The 15,728-nt window shown below is 52.7% G+C and overlaps 1 protein-coding gene across 1 annotated transcript; it reads right to left on the reverse strand.

Annotated features, from left to right (window-relative positions):
• Nucleotides 1-2,628: 2,628 nt before the first annotated feature.
• Nucleotides 2,629-14,168, reverse strand: FARSA (phenylalanyl-tRNA synthetase subunit alpha). Its single transcript, NM_001246464.1, is given in 13 exon segments — nucleotides 2,629-3,035; nucleotides 4,298-4,412; nucleotides 4,596-4,673; nucleotides 4,786-4,954; nucleotides 5,051-5,150; nucleotides 5,237-5,321; nucleotides 8,792-8,907; nucleotides 8,985-9,113; nucleotides 9,205-9,297; nucleotides 10,671-10,789; nucleotides 10,877-10,975; nucleotides 11,060-11,197; nucleotides 14,004-14,168. Coding segments are annotated over 13 exon segments (1,527 nt in total). The 5' UTR covers nucleotides 14,151-14,168; the 3' UTR covers nucleotides 2,629-2,896.
• Between the last annotated feature and the right edge of the window lie 1,560 nt (nucleotides 14,169-15,728).

Raw genomic sequence — 15,728 nt, forward strand, 5'->3', positions numbered from 1 at the left:
TCGAGACCAGCCTAGCCAACATGGTGAAACTGTCTTTACTAAAAATACAAAAAATAGCCGGGCGTGGTGGCGGGCGCCTATAGTCCCAGCTACTCGGGAGGCTGGGGCAGGAGAATTGCTTAAACCCAGGACGCAGAGGTTGCAGTGAGCTGAGATCACGCCACTGCACTCCAGCCGGGGTGACAGAGTGAAGCTCCGTCTCAAAAAAAAAAAAAAAAGATTGTGTATATATATATATATATATATATATACACACACACACACACGCACACATAATTATATATTTTTTTCCTGTAGAAATGAGATCTCACTGTGCTGAGCCCAGGCTGATCCCCAACTCCTGGGCTCAAGTCGTCCTCCCGTCTTGGTCTCCCAAAGTGCTGTCTCAAAAAAAGAAGAAATTATCTGATCTACCCTATTGACTGTAGGTAATAAGACCCCCGTTTCAAAGAAGTTTCTGCCCCACACAAGGCCTATCTATCTAGATTCTTCTTGGCCTCTCTGAGCATGCATTCCTGAGACTCCAAGAAGAATCTAGACAGACAGGCCTTGCTGGGTTTCCCCACTCAGCCTATTAGTATTAGATGACACCCCCGGCTTTTTTTTTTTTTTTGTCTTGCTCTGTTGTCCAGGCAACACTGGAGTGCAGTGGGAAGATCTCAACTCGCTGCAACCTTGGCCTCCCAGGTTCAAGCGATTCTCAGCCAACCAAGTAGCTGGGATTACAGATGCACCATGCCCAGCTAATTTTTGTACTTTTAGTAGAGATGGAGTTTTCCCATGTTGCTCAGGCTGGTCTCAAACTCCTGGCCTCAAGTGATCCACCCGCCTCAGCCTCCCAAAGTGTCAGGATTACAAGTATGAACCACGACAAACCCTTTTTGTCCAATCAAATTTCTACCTGGGTGTTCAAACTTTGTTGAACCTAAGCATAAGACACTTTTCATTAATCAGGCATGGTGGCGGGCACCTGTAATCCCAGCTGCTTGGGAAGCTGAGGCTGCTGTGAGCCAAGATCGCCCCTACACTCCAGCCCAGGGAACAGAGCCAGACTCCGTCTCAAAACAAAACAAAACAAAAACACAGTTTCCCCTGTATCTCTGGATCTTCATTCTGAAGGCTTGTCAGGTAACACTATGATCAAATACATTCGTATTCCTTTTCTCTTATTAATCTGCCTTTTCTCAGTAATTTTTAGTGAAACTTCAGAGGGCAATAAGGAAGCTTTCTCTTCATCCCTACACAGCCAAAGTTCAGATTTGATGGAAATGGTAAGATTCCAGGGTACTTGTGTTTATTTAGACACATAAATATGTATTTAACGACAGGGTCTCACTCTGTTGCCCAGGCTGGAGTGCAGTGGTGTAATCACGGCTCATTGCAGCCTCGACCTCCCAGGCTCAAGTGATCAACCTCAGTCTCTGGAGTACCTGGGATTACAGGCATGAGCCACTATGCTGAGCTAATTTTTGTTTTCTGTTTTTGGGGGACAGGTCTCACTCTGTGGCCCAGACTGGAGTGCAGTGGTGTGATCTCAGCTCCCTACAACCTCCACCTCCTGGGTTCAAGTGATTCTCCCACCTCAGCCTCCCAGATAGCTGGGACTACAGGTGCCTGCCATCATGCCTGGCTAATTTTTGTTTTTTGTTTTTTGTTTTTTTTTTTGGAACAGAGTCTTCTTCTGTCACCCAGGCTGTAGTGCAGTGGCACAATCTTGGCTCACTGCAACCTCCACCTCCTGGTTCAAACGATTCTCGTGCCTCAGCCTCCCGGGTAGCTGGGACTACAGGTGCTCACCACCACGCCCAGCTTTTTTTTTTTGTATTTTTAGTAGAGACGGGTTTTCACCACGTTGGCCAGGCTGCTCTCGAACTCCTGACCTCAAGTGATCTGCCTGCCTCAGCTTCCCAAAGTGTTGGAATTACAGGCGTGAGCCATCACGCCCAGCCTAATTTTTTTTTTTTTTTTTTTTTGAGACGGAGTCTTGCTCTATCGCCCAGGCTGGAGTGCAGTGGTGCGATCTCTGCTCACTGCAAGCTCCGCCTCCCAGGTTCACACCATTCTCCTGCCTCAGCCTCCTGAGTAGCTGGGACTATAGGCACCCGCCACCACGCCCGGCTAATTTTTTGTATTTTTAGTAGACAGGGTTTCACCGTGTTGGCCAGGATGGTTTCAATCTCTTGACCTCGTGATCCACACGCCTTGGCCTCCCAAAGTGCTGGGATTACAGGCATGAGCCACCGCACCCGGCCCTAATTTTTTTATTTTTAGTAGAGACGGGATTTCACCACGTTGGCCAGGCTGCTCCTGAATTCCTGACCTCAAGTGACCCACCCACCTTGGCCTCCCAAAAGTTCTGGGATTACAGAAGTGAGCCACTGTGCCTGGCTCAGTACCCAGACTTTTTTTGTGTGTGTGTATTTTTAGTAGAGACGGGGTTTCACCCTGTTAGCCAGGATGGTCTCGATCGCCTGGCCTCGTGACCCGCCCGCCTCAGCCTCCCAAAGTGCTGCGATTACAGACGCGGGCCACCTCGCCCAGCCCAGTACCCAGAATTTTGACCATCAAGTGGCACACTGAGCTAGAGGGACCCAACAAGACCCCTCACCCCTAAGGAAAGCCACCAGATGGGGGCAACTGCCCACTTTATTAGACAGTAGGTGGCCCACAGGTCTCCTCAGGGCCCACCCTCACAGTAGACACACCACACAGGACAACAGAAGGAACCTGCTACCCAGTCCTCTGTCCCTGGGATTCTAGTCCTGGGACAGGTGGGAAAGAGGAAGGTGGGGGCTGGCCTCACAGAGGCCTCATAAATACAAGGTCACTGGCCAGGGATGCGAAGGAGCGCAGCAGCAGGGACTCGGGAGGATGACCTGTCCTAGAGTGGCCCATGTCATGCAGCCTCCTGTGTGGGAGGGGGCCTCGGCTCGGCATCCAGGCGGCACAGGGGACTGTCATACACCATCTGCAGGTTCACCTTGTGGCCCACCAGCTCCCGGATATTGTTGATGCCATATTTGATCATCGTTGGGCTTGTGGGGGAGGGAACAGAGTTTATCATGAGGTCAGCACGTGCACCCTTCTGCTCAGATTTCCATGGCTCCCATCTTCTTCAGAGGAAAAGTTCAAGTTCTCCCCATGACCCACAGGGCCCTGCGCCAACTGCTCTATCACCTCTCACCCTCCGCCTTCAGCCACACCAGCCTCCTCACTCTTCTCCTAATACAAAAAGCACATTCCCACCTCTGGGCCTTTGAACTGACTGTGACCACTACCTGGGACACCCTTCCCCAGATACTCTCATGGTTTACCTCTTTATCTACCTCGATTTTGCTAAGGTGGCACTTCTTCCTCCATGATGCCTTCACTGACCACGTAGTTGCCTTAGCCCTCCCTATACCACTTACTGCCCTGGTACACACTTCTGTCTTCTTTTGCTGAGTGCATTTGTTTTTTTGAAACAGAGTCTCACTCTGTAACCTAGGGTGGAGTGCAGTGGCGTAATCTCAGCTCACTGCAACCTCCGCCTCCCAGGTTCAAGTGATTCTCATACCTCGGCCTCCCGAGTACCTAGGACTAGGACTACAGACGCACGCAACAGTGCCTGGCTAATTTTTGTAGTTTTAGTAGAGACGGGAGACAGAGTCACACTCTGTTGCCCAGACTACAATAGAGTGCAGTGGCATGATCTTGGCTCACTGCAACCTCTGCCTCCTGGGTTCAAACGATTCTCCTGCCTCAGCCTCCTAAGTAGCTGGGATTACAGGCACCTGCTACCACGCCAGGCTAATTTTTATATTTTTAGTAGAGATGAGGTTTCGCCATGTTGGCCAGGCTGGCCTCGAACTCCTGTCCTCAGTTGATGCACCTGCCTCAGCCACCCACAGTGCTGGGATTACAGGCATGTGCCACCGCGCCTGGCCTGTTTTTATTCTTTGTAGAGGCGGAGACTTGCTCTATTGCCCAGGCTGATCTCAAACTCCTGGCTCAGGCGATCCTCCTGCCTTGGCCTCCCACAGCACTGGGATGACAGGCATGAGCTACCACGCCTGGCCTGATGTACTTGTTGGTCTTGCTAGTTATCATCCTTCTCGCTCCACTGGGACCCCAGATTCAGAGGGAGGGACGTAAGCTGTCACGTTCACAGCATGGGGCCGAGCATTCAGTTTGTACTTACGATGAAAGTTTTGTCCATTGGATGAATGAATGGGTGGTGCTGAAACCACGCAGGCCCCTACACCTGGAGAGTTGTTTGAGGCAGCTGGACACCCCGAGTTTCCACTTGGGCACTTACCGCTCCAGGGAGAGGCCCCAGGCAATGACCGACACGTTCTCGGGAAGCCCCATGGGCAGCAGCATCTCTGGACGGAAGACCCCCGAGTTTCCGACCTCCACCCACTTCTTCAGGCCTGCAGAGGCAGGACAGAGAAGACGGGCAGTGCGTGTTGAGTTTCTGGGCACTGCTGGTACAGGTTCTGGGTCTAGGTGGTGAGCTTGGGAGGTGGGGTACAGGCATGGCAATGGGGGGACCCCGGCCAAACCATAGTAGCCTGAGACCTCCCTCCCACCCCAGTACCAGGGCCCACCCTGACCTTGGTGGTAGCTGAACACCTCCATGCTGGGCTCTGTGTATGGGTTGTAGGCTGGCTTGAAGCGGAGTTGCGTGATACCTACAGGAAGTGGGGGGCGGGCAGGAGAGCAGGGGTTTGGAGGATAATGCTGGTGATCAACACACCTGCCCGCTGCCTCACCACCATGGCCCACCCCTGCCCCCCTGCTCACCCAGCTTGGTGAAGAACTCCCGCAGAACGCCCATGAGGTGGCCCAAGGTGAGACCATGATCCGCCACCACGCCCTCGATCTGGTGGAACTCAGCCAGGTGCGTGGCGTCCAGGGTCTCATTCCGGAATACGCGGTCGATGGAGAAGTACTTGACCGGAGTGAAGGGCTTCTAGGGGTGACAACCGAGCCAGGCCCAGGTATGGGTCAGAAGGTCCCTTTGACAGCACCCTCTCCCCACTGTGGCCCCCGCCTGGGCCAACCGCACCTTCTGGGCAAGGCGGTAGAGCGCACGGGCGCTGGCTGATGTGGTGTGGGTTCGCAGTAGGTTTTTCCGGGCCTCGTCCAGCTTCCAGTTATACTTGTACCTTCAGGAGGGAAGGTGGGAAGTCCATGCAATGGCCCAGGGGTCCCCAGCCTCCTTCCCTTCCATACCAGGTAAGTCCTGCCTCACCCCTGTGAGCCGTAGCCGCCCTGAGAGTGGGTCCGCTTGACCCGCTGGACATAGTCCATTGGGAGCTGCAGGGCCTCCGCTGGATCTGGGCAGGACAGAGCAACATCAGGTCAGTCAACGAGCATTTCCCACCCCTTTTTTTTTTTCAGACAGGGTCTCACTGTTGTCCAGGCTGGAGTGTGGTGGTGCAATCTGGGCTTACTGCAACCTCTGCCTCCCAGGTTCAAGCGATTCTCGTGCCTCAGTTTTCTCATTTGTGTGTGGCTTTTTTGGGTTCTTTTTTTCTGAGACACAGTCTTGTTCAGTTGGCCCAGCTGAAGTACAATGGCTCAATCTTGGCTCACTGCAACCTCCACCTCCCAGGTTCAAGCAATTCTCCTGATTCAGCCTCCCAAGTAGCTGGGATTACAGGTGCCTGCCACCACACCCGGGAAATTTTTGTATTTTTAGTAGAGATGGGGTTTCGCCATGTTGGTCAGGGTGGTCTCGAACTCCTGATCTCAGGTGATCCACCCACCTCGGCCTCCCAGTGTTGGGATTACAGGCATGAGCCACTGCACCTGGGCTTTATTTATGTATGTACGTATGTATGTATGTATTTTGAGATGGAGTCTTGCTCTGTTGCCCAGGCTGGAGTGCAGTGGCATGATCTCGGCTCACTGCAACCTCCTCCTCCCAGGTTCAAGCAATTCTCCTGCCTCAGCCTCCCGAGTAGCTGGGATTACAGAAGTGCACCACCACACACAGCTAATTTTTTATATTTGGTAGACGTGGGGTTTCACCATGTTGGCCAGGCTGGTCTCGAACTCCTGACTTCAAGTGAACCGCCTGCCTGGGCCTCCCAAAGTGCTGGGATTATGCCACTGCGCCCGACCTTTTTATTTTTTCTTTTTTTTGAGACGGAGTCTCGCTCTGTCGCCCAGGCTGGAGTGCAGTGGCGCGATCTCGGCTCACTGCAACCTCTGCCTCCCAGGTTTGAGTGATTCTCCTGCCTCAGCCTCCTGAATAGATGGGACTACAGGCACACGCCACCATGCCCAGCTAATTTTTGTATTTTTAGTAGAGATGGGATTTCACCATGTTGGCCAGGATGGTCTCGATCCACCCACCGTGGCCTCCCAAAGTGCTGGAATTACAGGCGTGAGCCACCGCGCCCGGCCTATTTTTTTTTTTTTTTTTTTTTTTTTTTTTTGAGACGGAGTCTCGCTCTGTCGCCCAGGCTGGAGTGCAGTGGCGCGATCTCGGCTCACTGCAAGCTCCGCCTCCCGGGTTCACGCCATTCTCCTGCCTCAGCCTCCCGAGTAGCTGGGACTACAGGCGCCCGCTACCACGCCCGGCTAATTTTTTGTATTTTTAGTAGAGACGGGGTTTCACCGTGTTAGCCAGGATGGTCTCGATCTCCTGACCTCGTGATCCGCCCGCCTCGGCCTCCCAAAGTGCTGGGATTACAGGCGTGAGCCACCGCGCCCGGCCTTTTTTTTTTTTTAAAGGGACAAAATTTTTTTTTTTTTTTAGACGGAGTCTCGCTCAGTCACCCAGGCTGGAGTGCAGTGGCACGATCTCGGCTAACTGCCAGCTCCGCCTCCAGGGTTCACACCATTCTCCTGCCTCAGCCTCCCGAGTAGCTGGGACTACAGGCGCCCGCCACTACGCCTGGCTAATTGTTTTTGTATTTTTGGTAGAGACGGGGTTTCACTGTGTTATCCAGGATGGTCTTGATCTCCTGACCTCGTGATCCGCCCGTCTCAGCCTCCCAAAGTGCTGGGATTACAGGCGTGAGCCACCGCGCCCGGCCTAAAGAGACAAAGTCTTGCTCTGTTGCTTGGCCTGCAGTGCAGTGATGCAATCATAGCTCACTGCAGCCTCAAACTCCCAGGCTCAAGCAATCCTTCACCTCAGCCTCCCGAGTAGCTGCAACTACAGGCGTGCACTACCATGCCCAGCTAATTTTATTTGTACAGATGGGTCTTTCTATGTTGCTTAGGCTGTTCTCAAACTCCTGGGCTCAAGCGATCCTCCTCCCTTGCCCTCCCAAACAGTGGGATTATACCCACTGAGGCTGGCCAAGTTTCCTTCTTTGTAAAAAGGGGTAACAGTACTGCTTCCAGTAGTTGGCAGGAAGATTAGAATAGTGGCTAGTATGTGATGAGTGCTTAGTAAGTTTTGGGTGCTATGACAATAATGACAAGAATGATGTTGCTCCTCTGGCCAGGTAAGCCGGCACCCAATGACCTCAACTGCCCTCTTGGTCAGGAAGGCCACCCCATTGTGGGAAGTCATTCCATTTCAGACGGTGCTAAGGGCAATGAAAGAAAGAAATGGGACAGAAGAATGAACACTAGGGGAGAAGGGCTTCTGTAGAACTCGGGGTGAGCCCGGGAGTGTTAGGCTGGCCTGTCTCTGGTGACACGTGAGCAGAGATTTGAGGCTGCAGCCTGCCTTGAAGATCTGGGAGAAAACAGCTCTTGGCTAAAGACGGAACATAAGCAAAGGCCCTGAGGTGTGCACGGCCTGGAATGCCCAAAGAAGACATGGGGGCAGGCAGGGTGTGGGGGCTCACGCCTGTAATCCCAGCACTTTGGGAGGCTGAGGCAAAACTGTTTGAGATCAGGAGTTTGAGACCAGCCTGGGCAACATAGTGAGAACAAAACAAAACAAAAATTCATTAATTTTGGGCTAGGCGTGGTGCTCACGCCTGTAATCCTAGCACTTTGGGAGGCTGAGGCGGGAGTATCACTTGAGGTCAGGAGTTCCAGACCAGCCTGGCCAACATGGCAAACCCCATCTCTATTAAAAACACAAAAATTAGCCAAGCGTGGTGGCGGGTGCCTGTAATCCCAGCTACTCAGGAGGCTGAGGCAGGAGAATCGCTTGAACCCAGGAGGTGGAAATTGCAGTGAGCTGAGATCATGCCACTGCACTCTAGCTTGGGCGACAGAATGAGACTGTCTCAAAAAAAAAAAAAAAAAAAAAGCCAGGTGAGGTGGCTCACGCCTGTCATCCCAGCACTTTGGGAGGCCGAGGCAGACTGGAGTTTGAGACCACCCTGGCCAACATGGCAAAACTCCATCTCTACTAAAAATACAAAAATTAGCTGGGCATGGTGGTGTGCACCTGTAATCCCAGCTACTCGGGAGGCTGAGGCAGGAGAATCGCTTGAACCTGGGAGGCAGAGTTTGCAGCGAGCCAAGATCGTGCCACTGCACACTCCAGCTTGGGCGACCGAGTGAGACCCTGTCTCAAAAAAAAAAAAAAAAAAAAGACTGCAGGTGGCATAATGAGAACAGAGCTTGACACATCCAACAAGGATGGACTTAAATTTAACTCAATTAATTTTTTTAGAGGTAGATTCTTCCCTATGTTGCCTGAGCTGGATTTGAACTCCTGGGCTCATGCAATCCTCCTGCCTTGGCCTCCCAAATAGCCGGACTACAGGTGCACACCACCATGCCCAGTTCTAGACCTAATTTGATCAAATGGGATGCCCATCCTGTAAAGGCTCCGCCGTGGCCTGGTGTCTCTCATGTCTCAGGGAGGCCCTAGGGGCTGACCCACCTCGAAGGAAGAAGGTGTCGTGCTGGTCACGGGCTGGGTGCTGCTGGGGCTGGAAGAGGGCGTCAAAGTTCCAGAAGGAGCTCTCAATGAAGTTATCAGTCGGCATCTCAGTGAACCTGGTGGGAGACGCAGCCTGACTGCCCTGCCTGTACCCAGCAGAAGCACCAGGCACCGCCCCCAGCCCTGTGCTCACCCCATCTCCAGGAAGATCTGTCGGAACTGGGAGCGGACCTTGAGCAGCGGGTGAAGGTGGCCGCTGTCGGGGAGGACACCGTGGGCCAAGAAGTTGTAGGGCTTGAAGGGCCGGTCCCGCCAAGAGCCACTGGGGGAGGATGCAAGGGCCTGGTAAGGGCTGCCCACCCCTGCCCCCTGCCCCAGCTCCCACCTGCCCTGACCCTGGGGTTGCCCACTACCTGGAGATCATCTCTGGGCTCAGCTCTGTCTCTTGCTTGGAGATGCTGGTACTAAAGGCACTGCCTTTGCTCACCCAGTAGGTCTTCAGGGTCCTGTGGCCAGGGGAAGGAAGGGGACGCCACTGCCATCTCCTCCTAGAGGACTTCCTTGATCTCCCGTCTGATGAGGATCCCCATGCTACCTACCAAGTCACTCTGCTTTATTTCCATCCTGACATTTATCACTACCTGAAATCTTCCTATGTGACCATGCCGTATCTCCCTGTATTCACTCACTTATTCATTCAACACTTATTGAGAACCTAATGTGTGCCAGGGTCTGTTCAAGGTGCTAAGTACACGACTGAGTGATGATATTAGGGAAAGTCTAGCAGATTTATTCTGCGCCAGGCTCTGTTCTGCGAAAGTCTCCCCACAAGCCCCGGAAAGAGGGCAGTTTTTTTTATTTGTTTGTTTGTTTTCCTTTTTTGAGACAGAGTTTTGCTCTTGTTGCCTAGGCTAGAGTGAATGGCACGGTCTCAGCTCACTGCATCCTCCACCTCCCAGATTCAAGCGATTCTCCTGCCTCAGCCTCCAGAGTAGCTGGGATTACAGGCACCCGCCACCACACCCAGCTAAGTTTTGTATTTTCAGTAAAGACGAGGTTTCACCATGTTGGCCAGGCTGGTCTCGAACTCCTGACCTCAGGTGATTTGCCCGCCTCGGCCTCCCAAAGTGCTGGGATTACAGGCATGAGCCATCGTGCCTGGCCCCTTTTTCTTTGAGATGGGGGTCTCTCTATGTTGCCCAGGCTGGCCTTGAATTCATGGATTCAAGTGATCCTAACACTTCAGCCTCCTGAGTAGTTGGGATTACACACGTGAGCCACACACTTGGCCCAGGCTATTTTATAGATAAGGAAACGGAGACCGCAAAGGCCAGGTGACTTGGCCAAGGTCATAAAACTAGTTAAGTGACAGAGCCCGAACTTCAGTTAGGCATCCCAGCTCTAGTCTCTTCTCTCTGCCACTCTGTGTCTGCTCAAAGGGGACATTTGTCCTGTGAGAGGACGGCCCCTAGCCCATCTAGGTTCCAGAAGCCTGTCTGGTGTGTGTTCATTAAACTTTGGACCACACTAAGGACAGTGAAAGAAATGAACAAGCACCAAAGATGAAGACTAGGGGCGATGGGCTTCATGGAACTCAAGGGGAGAGGAGGGCTGTCAGGGTGGCCTCTTTAAGGGGACACAGGAGAGAGACTTGATGAGGAGCCTATCTTGAAGATCAGAGGGAAAACAGTTCTCAGCAGAAGGGTCCTCATGGGCAAAGACCCCAAGGCATGTAGGCTTGACAACTATGGCATTAAGCGTGCTGGGAGGAAACTGGCCACACCTGTGCTTGGTGTGGGCAAGATGTCTCCCTCCCACCATGCCTCCACCATGCTTCACAGGTGGTGGGGGCCTGAGCCTGCAGGGGGCACCCACTCACACTTCAGCCAACAGCTTCCTCTTCCTCAGCTCGCTCCTCTCCTTCTCCCCCAGCTTCTCAGCCTGTCCCCCCCGGACCAGCTGGAGCCGCCGCTGCACCTCATCCTCCATGCTGTCCACCTGCCAGGATAAGGAGTGTGAGGGGTGTGAGGGCCAGGGGCCCGCATGCCCGTCCACCTGCCCCCTGACCAGCCAGCAGGAACGCACCACTCGGAACACCCGGGGCCCGTCAGCCGCACTCTTGTCCACCCGAATCCACTTGTTGGACATGGCCTTGCTGAAGCCCACTTTGCCACTGGGCAGTCGCTGGAAAAGAGAGGCTGCAGTGAGTGGGGCACGAGGGCCACCTTCATCCCATCACTCACTCCCCATTCATCCCGCAGCTCCTACCATAAGCTCGCTCTGGGCCAGGCCCTCTGGGGGAATGCTTCGAAACACACGGGCCTCATGGCTGCCCTCCCGGGCAATCTCCTCGCCCTCCGCAGTAAGCTCCCAGCGCTTGGTGGACCGAAGTTCAGCCTCGATGACCTAGAGGGAAATGTGGGGAGAGGGTCCAGGCAGGGGTGAGGCTCAGAGCCAGGCATCCCCTTTCTGCAGCGCTGGGTCCCAGGTTGAAAGCACAGCCCTTAAAGCTAGCTTCACATCCCAACTATACAACTTTACAGCCAAGTGGTCGCAAGGGAAAGACTTCCCCTTGCTGTGTCTCCATTTCCCTTATGTAACACAGGGGTAGTAATAATGATAGTTTACACCTCCCAGGGTAAAGTACACCACTAAAGATGTTACCTGGCAGAAGACAAATTCTGTCGGTTTTGAACCTGTGACAGATTTTAATGAGAAAAATTAGGTGAACTGATTTGTCTCCACATTTTTTTGTTTGTTTTTGTTTTCTTTGAGAGGGGTTCTCACCCTGTCACTAGGCTGGGTGCAGTGGTGTGATCATAGCTCACTGCAGCCTGGACCTCCTGGGCTCAAGCGATCCTTCCGCCTCAGCCTCCCGAGTAGCTGGGACTACAGGCATGTGCCGCCATACCTGGTTAATTTTTAAATTACTTTTTTTTTTTGAGACGGAGTCTTGCACTGTCGCTCAGGCTGGAGTGCAATGGTGTGATCTCGGTTCACTGCAACCTCTGCCTCCCGGGTTCAAACGATTCTCCTGCCTCAGCCTCCTGAGTAGCTCGGATTACAGGTGCCCACCACCACCCCCAGCTAATTTTTGTATTTTTAGTAGAGATGGGGTTTCACCATGTTGGCCAGGCTGGTCTCAAACTCCTGACCTCGTAATTGGCCGACTCCGCCTCCCAAAGTGCTAGGATTACAGGCGTGAGCCGCCGTGCCCGGCCCTTTAAATTACTTTTTAAAGACAGGGTGTTGTTATGTTGTCCAGGCTGGTCTCAAACTCCTGGCCTCAAGTGATTCTCCTTCCTCAGCCTCCCAAAGTGCTGGCATAATGGGCATGAGCCACCATACCCAGCCTGTCTCCATGTTTAAATGTTCACATGTCAGTGCCCAGAATGTCAGAGACGGGCCCTGGAGGTCCACATTACAAACAAAAACTGAGGTTCCAGGTCCAGAGTCATGAAGACAAGGACAACAAGGGTAAGTAGAGTGCACAGGGCCTGGCTCCCACTTCGTTCTAATCCCAACTCTGCCCTTCACTTACTGTGTGACCTCAGGAAAGTTTCTTAACCTCTCAGTGACTCTTCTCATCCATAAGAGAAAGGTGTGATGGGTTCTACCTCAGATGATTTTAAGGAGTAGCTAAATTAATACTCAGAAAGAATATATAGTGCCTACCACGTGACAAACACTGCATAAATTTTTTTTTTTTTTTTTTTTTTTGAGACGGAGTCTCGCTCTGTCGCCCAGGCTGGAGTGCGATCTCGGCTCACTGCAACCTCCACCTCCCGATTCAAACAATTCTCTGCCTCAGCCTCCCAAGTAGCTGGGATTACGGGTGCCCACCAACACGCCTGGCTAATTTTTTTTTGTATTTTTAGTAGAGACAGGGTTTCATCATCTTGGCCAGGCTGGTCTTGAACTCCTGACCTCGTGATCCACCCGCCTTGGTCTCCCAAAGTGCTGGGATTACAGGTGTGACCACTGCACCCGGCATAAATTCTAATTACTATAATTATTTTTATGGCTATTACTGTCATTAGATTGAACCTCACCTCCTTATATTATTTAACCCTCTGTGACGTATACAAATGTCAGATCATATTGATCAAGGCACTGTCACCCCACACAACACAGCTGCCATCTCTCCTCTGCATTGAGGACTATGGGCTCTGCAGCCTGAGTGCCTAATTTCAAATCTGGGCTCATCGGCCTCTTCTATTCACACTGATTATGTTACTGACCATCAGTTGTCACATCTGCAAAATGGGAATAACATGGCCATCAGCCAGGATTATGGAATGGATTGGACAAACAAGCTGAGACCAAAGTGGGGCACAGAACATGAGCTCTACGGATAAACAGCCCAGATCCTGGCCCCATGGATCTAGCCTTCTGGGTGGCCCACGGGCCCCTCAGCATCCTACTCCTGTGACTCTGTCACTGTCCACTTGCCCAAGTCAGAAGGCTGGACTTCATCTGTGCGCCCCCTGCCTTGTCCTGAATCCCACGCCTTCCCCACCTCCCCCAAGCTTCCTTCCCATAGCCAGACATCATGCCCTCCAGCTTGGGGAAGTGCCAGCTTCTTCTTTCATCCCTTCACCTCCAGTCCTGTCCATGCCAATTCTTCCCAAAGGTGATGTGGATAGCACACTCATCTGACCGGCTCTAGCTCCTGCTATCGCTTCCCAGTTCCCTCATGAGGTAAAGACCTAAGAGGCTTTGCAATTACAGCTATGCTGGTCTCCCTTGCCGCCTGCCATCCCCCAAGATCCCGGCCACTGATCTCTAAAGTGCTATCACTTTCCTCAACAGAGAACAGACTCAGCCGTCACCTGCACCAGGCCGCTCTCCCTGACCCCCAAGGCTGGGTCAGCTGTCACAGCTGGGTCCCCTGTTTTCCCCCATCACTCTGGTTCTTGAAGCACCTTCCTATTACGTCGCAACCTGCGTGAGGGCAGCAACCGCGCTTCCTCGTCCATCATCGTACCCTCTACCCACGCTGACCGTGCCTCAATAAACGTTTATTGCATGAGGAACATCCGTGCGTCTGGGCCCTCACTCGTCCCACTTCCCGCGCGCACATCCCGGAGTGGACACATATACAGCTACCCCAAACTAGGCTTGAGGGAATTTGGCTTGGACGTAGAGCGCCCGTGGCAAGGGGACTGTAGGTGCAAGGGCAAGGCGGTCCGGCATCACGGGCCCGGCTCACCTCGCCCAGCGCCTGAAGGCTCTTCACGGCGCCCACCACCGCCTGGTGCTCCATGCCCAGCTCAGCCGCCAACTCGGCGCTGTCCAGGCCGCCATCAGACGCCTCCAGCCGCCGAAGCAGCAGTTCCGCCACCGGACCATCCGCCATGACTCCTTCCAGTGTGCTTAGCGTGTCCGGGCCGGGGTGGGCGGGGGTTGCTGAGCCACCGGAACCGGAACCGGAGTGTGTACCGCCATCTTGAATGTGTCTAACTGCAGAACAGGGCTCAATGTGTCGTCATCTTGAGTGTGGCGACGGAGCCTCAAAAGGTGCATGGGACTCAGTTCCCACCTCTACCCTGTCTCCATCAATGGCGTCTGGTTGACCAGAGGGGTAAAATTGATTACCTCAAGGTCAGAAGCACCGCCCTGTTTTGAGTTTTATCTAGCCTCACTTCGAGCGGGCTGTGTGACCTTGGACTTCCCCGTCTCTGGGTTACAGAACCCTCTGCCCTTCTGGTATTCTCTCTTGCCCTAGGAGAGGCGGTGGGTGGTGGGCTCCAGAGATGGTCATTTTGGCGATGTCAGCTACTTTTAAAATTTCAAAGGAAGGCTGGGTAGGTACCGTCCCTTTTTATAGAGGGAAAAGGAATTCACCTAGTAAGTCAAGGTGGCACCTAACCTGTGTGGACTACCTCGTATGTGGTAGTACTTAGCCCAGAACTGAGTACTTCACGTGTAGTATTTCATTTCTCCCCAAAACTTTATGATGTAGATACTGATATAACCGCATTACACATGTGAGAAAACTGAGGCTCAGAGGGTGGTATGACTTGCCCAAGGTTCTACAGAGAGTTGGTGGAAATGAAGTCATAAATTATAAACCTTCCAGATCCTCCCACCCCTGTGCGCTGAGAGTAACGTCAGTGCAAATACTGCATGGCCTAGATTAGCACTATCCTATAGAAACACAGTGCAAAACATCTTTTTTGAGACAGGGTCTTGCTCTGTCACCCATGCTGGAGTGCAGTGGTGCAATTATGGCTTACTGCAGCCTTGACTTCCCAGGCTCTAAGGATCCTCCAACCTTAGGCTCCTGAGTAGCTGGAACTACAGGTGCACGCCACCACACCCAGCTTTTTTTTTTTTTTTAAGTATGGGTTTTGGCCATGTTGCCCAGGCTGGTCTCAAACTCCTAGGCTCAGGTTATCCTCCTGCATCGGTCTCCCAAAGTGCTGGCATTAGAGGCATGACCCACCTCGCCCAGCCAGCCAGACCCTGACTCTTACAAAAAAAAAGATGACTAATAAAATATTTTGCACTCGGCCGGGCACAGTGGCTCACCTCTGTAATCCCAGCACTTTGGGAGGCCGAGGCAGGTGGATCACCTGAGGTCGGGAGTTTGAGACCAGCCTGACCAACATGGAGAAACCCCGTCTCTACTAAAAATACAAAATTAGCAGGGCGTGGTGGCGCACGCCTGTAATCTCAGCTACTTGGGAGGCTGAGACAGGAGAGTCGCTTGAACCTGGGAGGCAGAGGTTGTGGTGAGCCAAGATCGTGTCATTGCACTCCAGCCTGGGTGACAAGGCGAAACTCCGTCTCAAAAAAAAAAAATTGCATTTTTTTTCATCCTAAATCTTCAAAATCTGATGCGTATTTTACACTTACAACACATCTCAGTTCGGACCAACCACATTTCAAATGGTCAGTAATCACATGTGGGCAGTGGTGACTTACGTCAGCA

Source organism: Pan troglodytes, chromosome 20, assembly GCF_028858775.2.
Source record: "Pan troglodytes isolate AG18354 chromosome 20, NHGRI_mPanTro3-v2.0_pri, whole genome shotgun sequence".
Classification (NCBI taxonomy): domain Eukaryota; kingdom Metazoa; phylum Chordata; class Mammalia; order Primates; family Hominidae; genus Pan; species Pan troglodytes.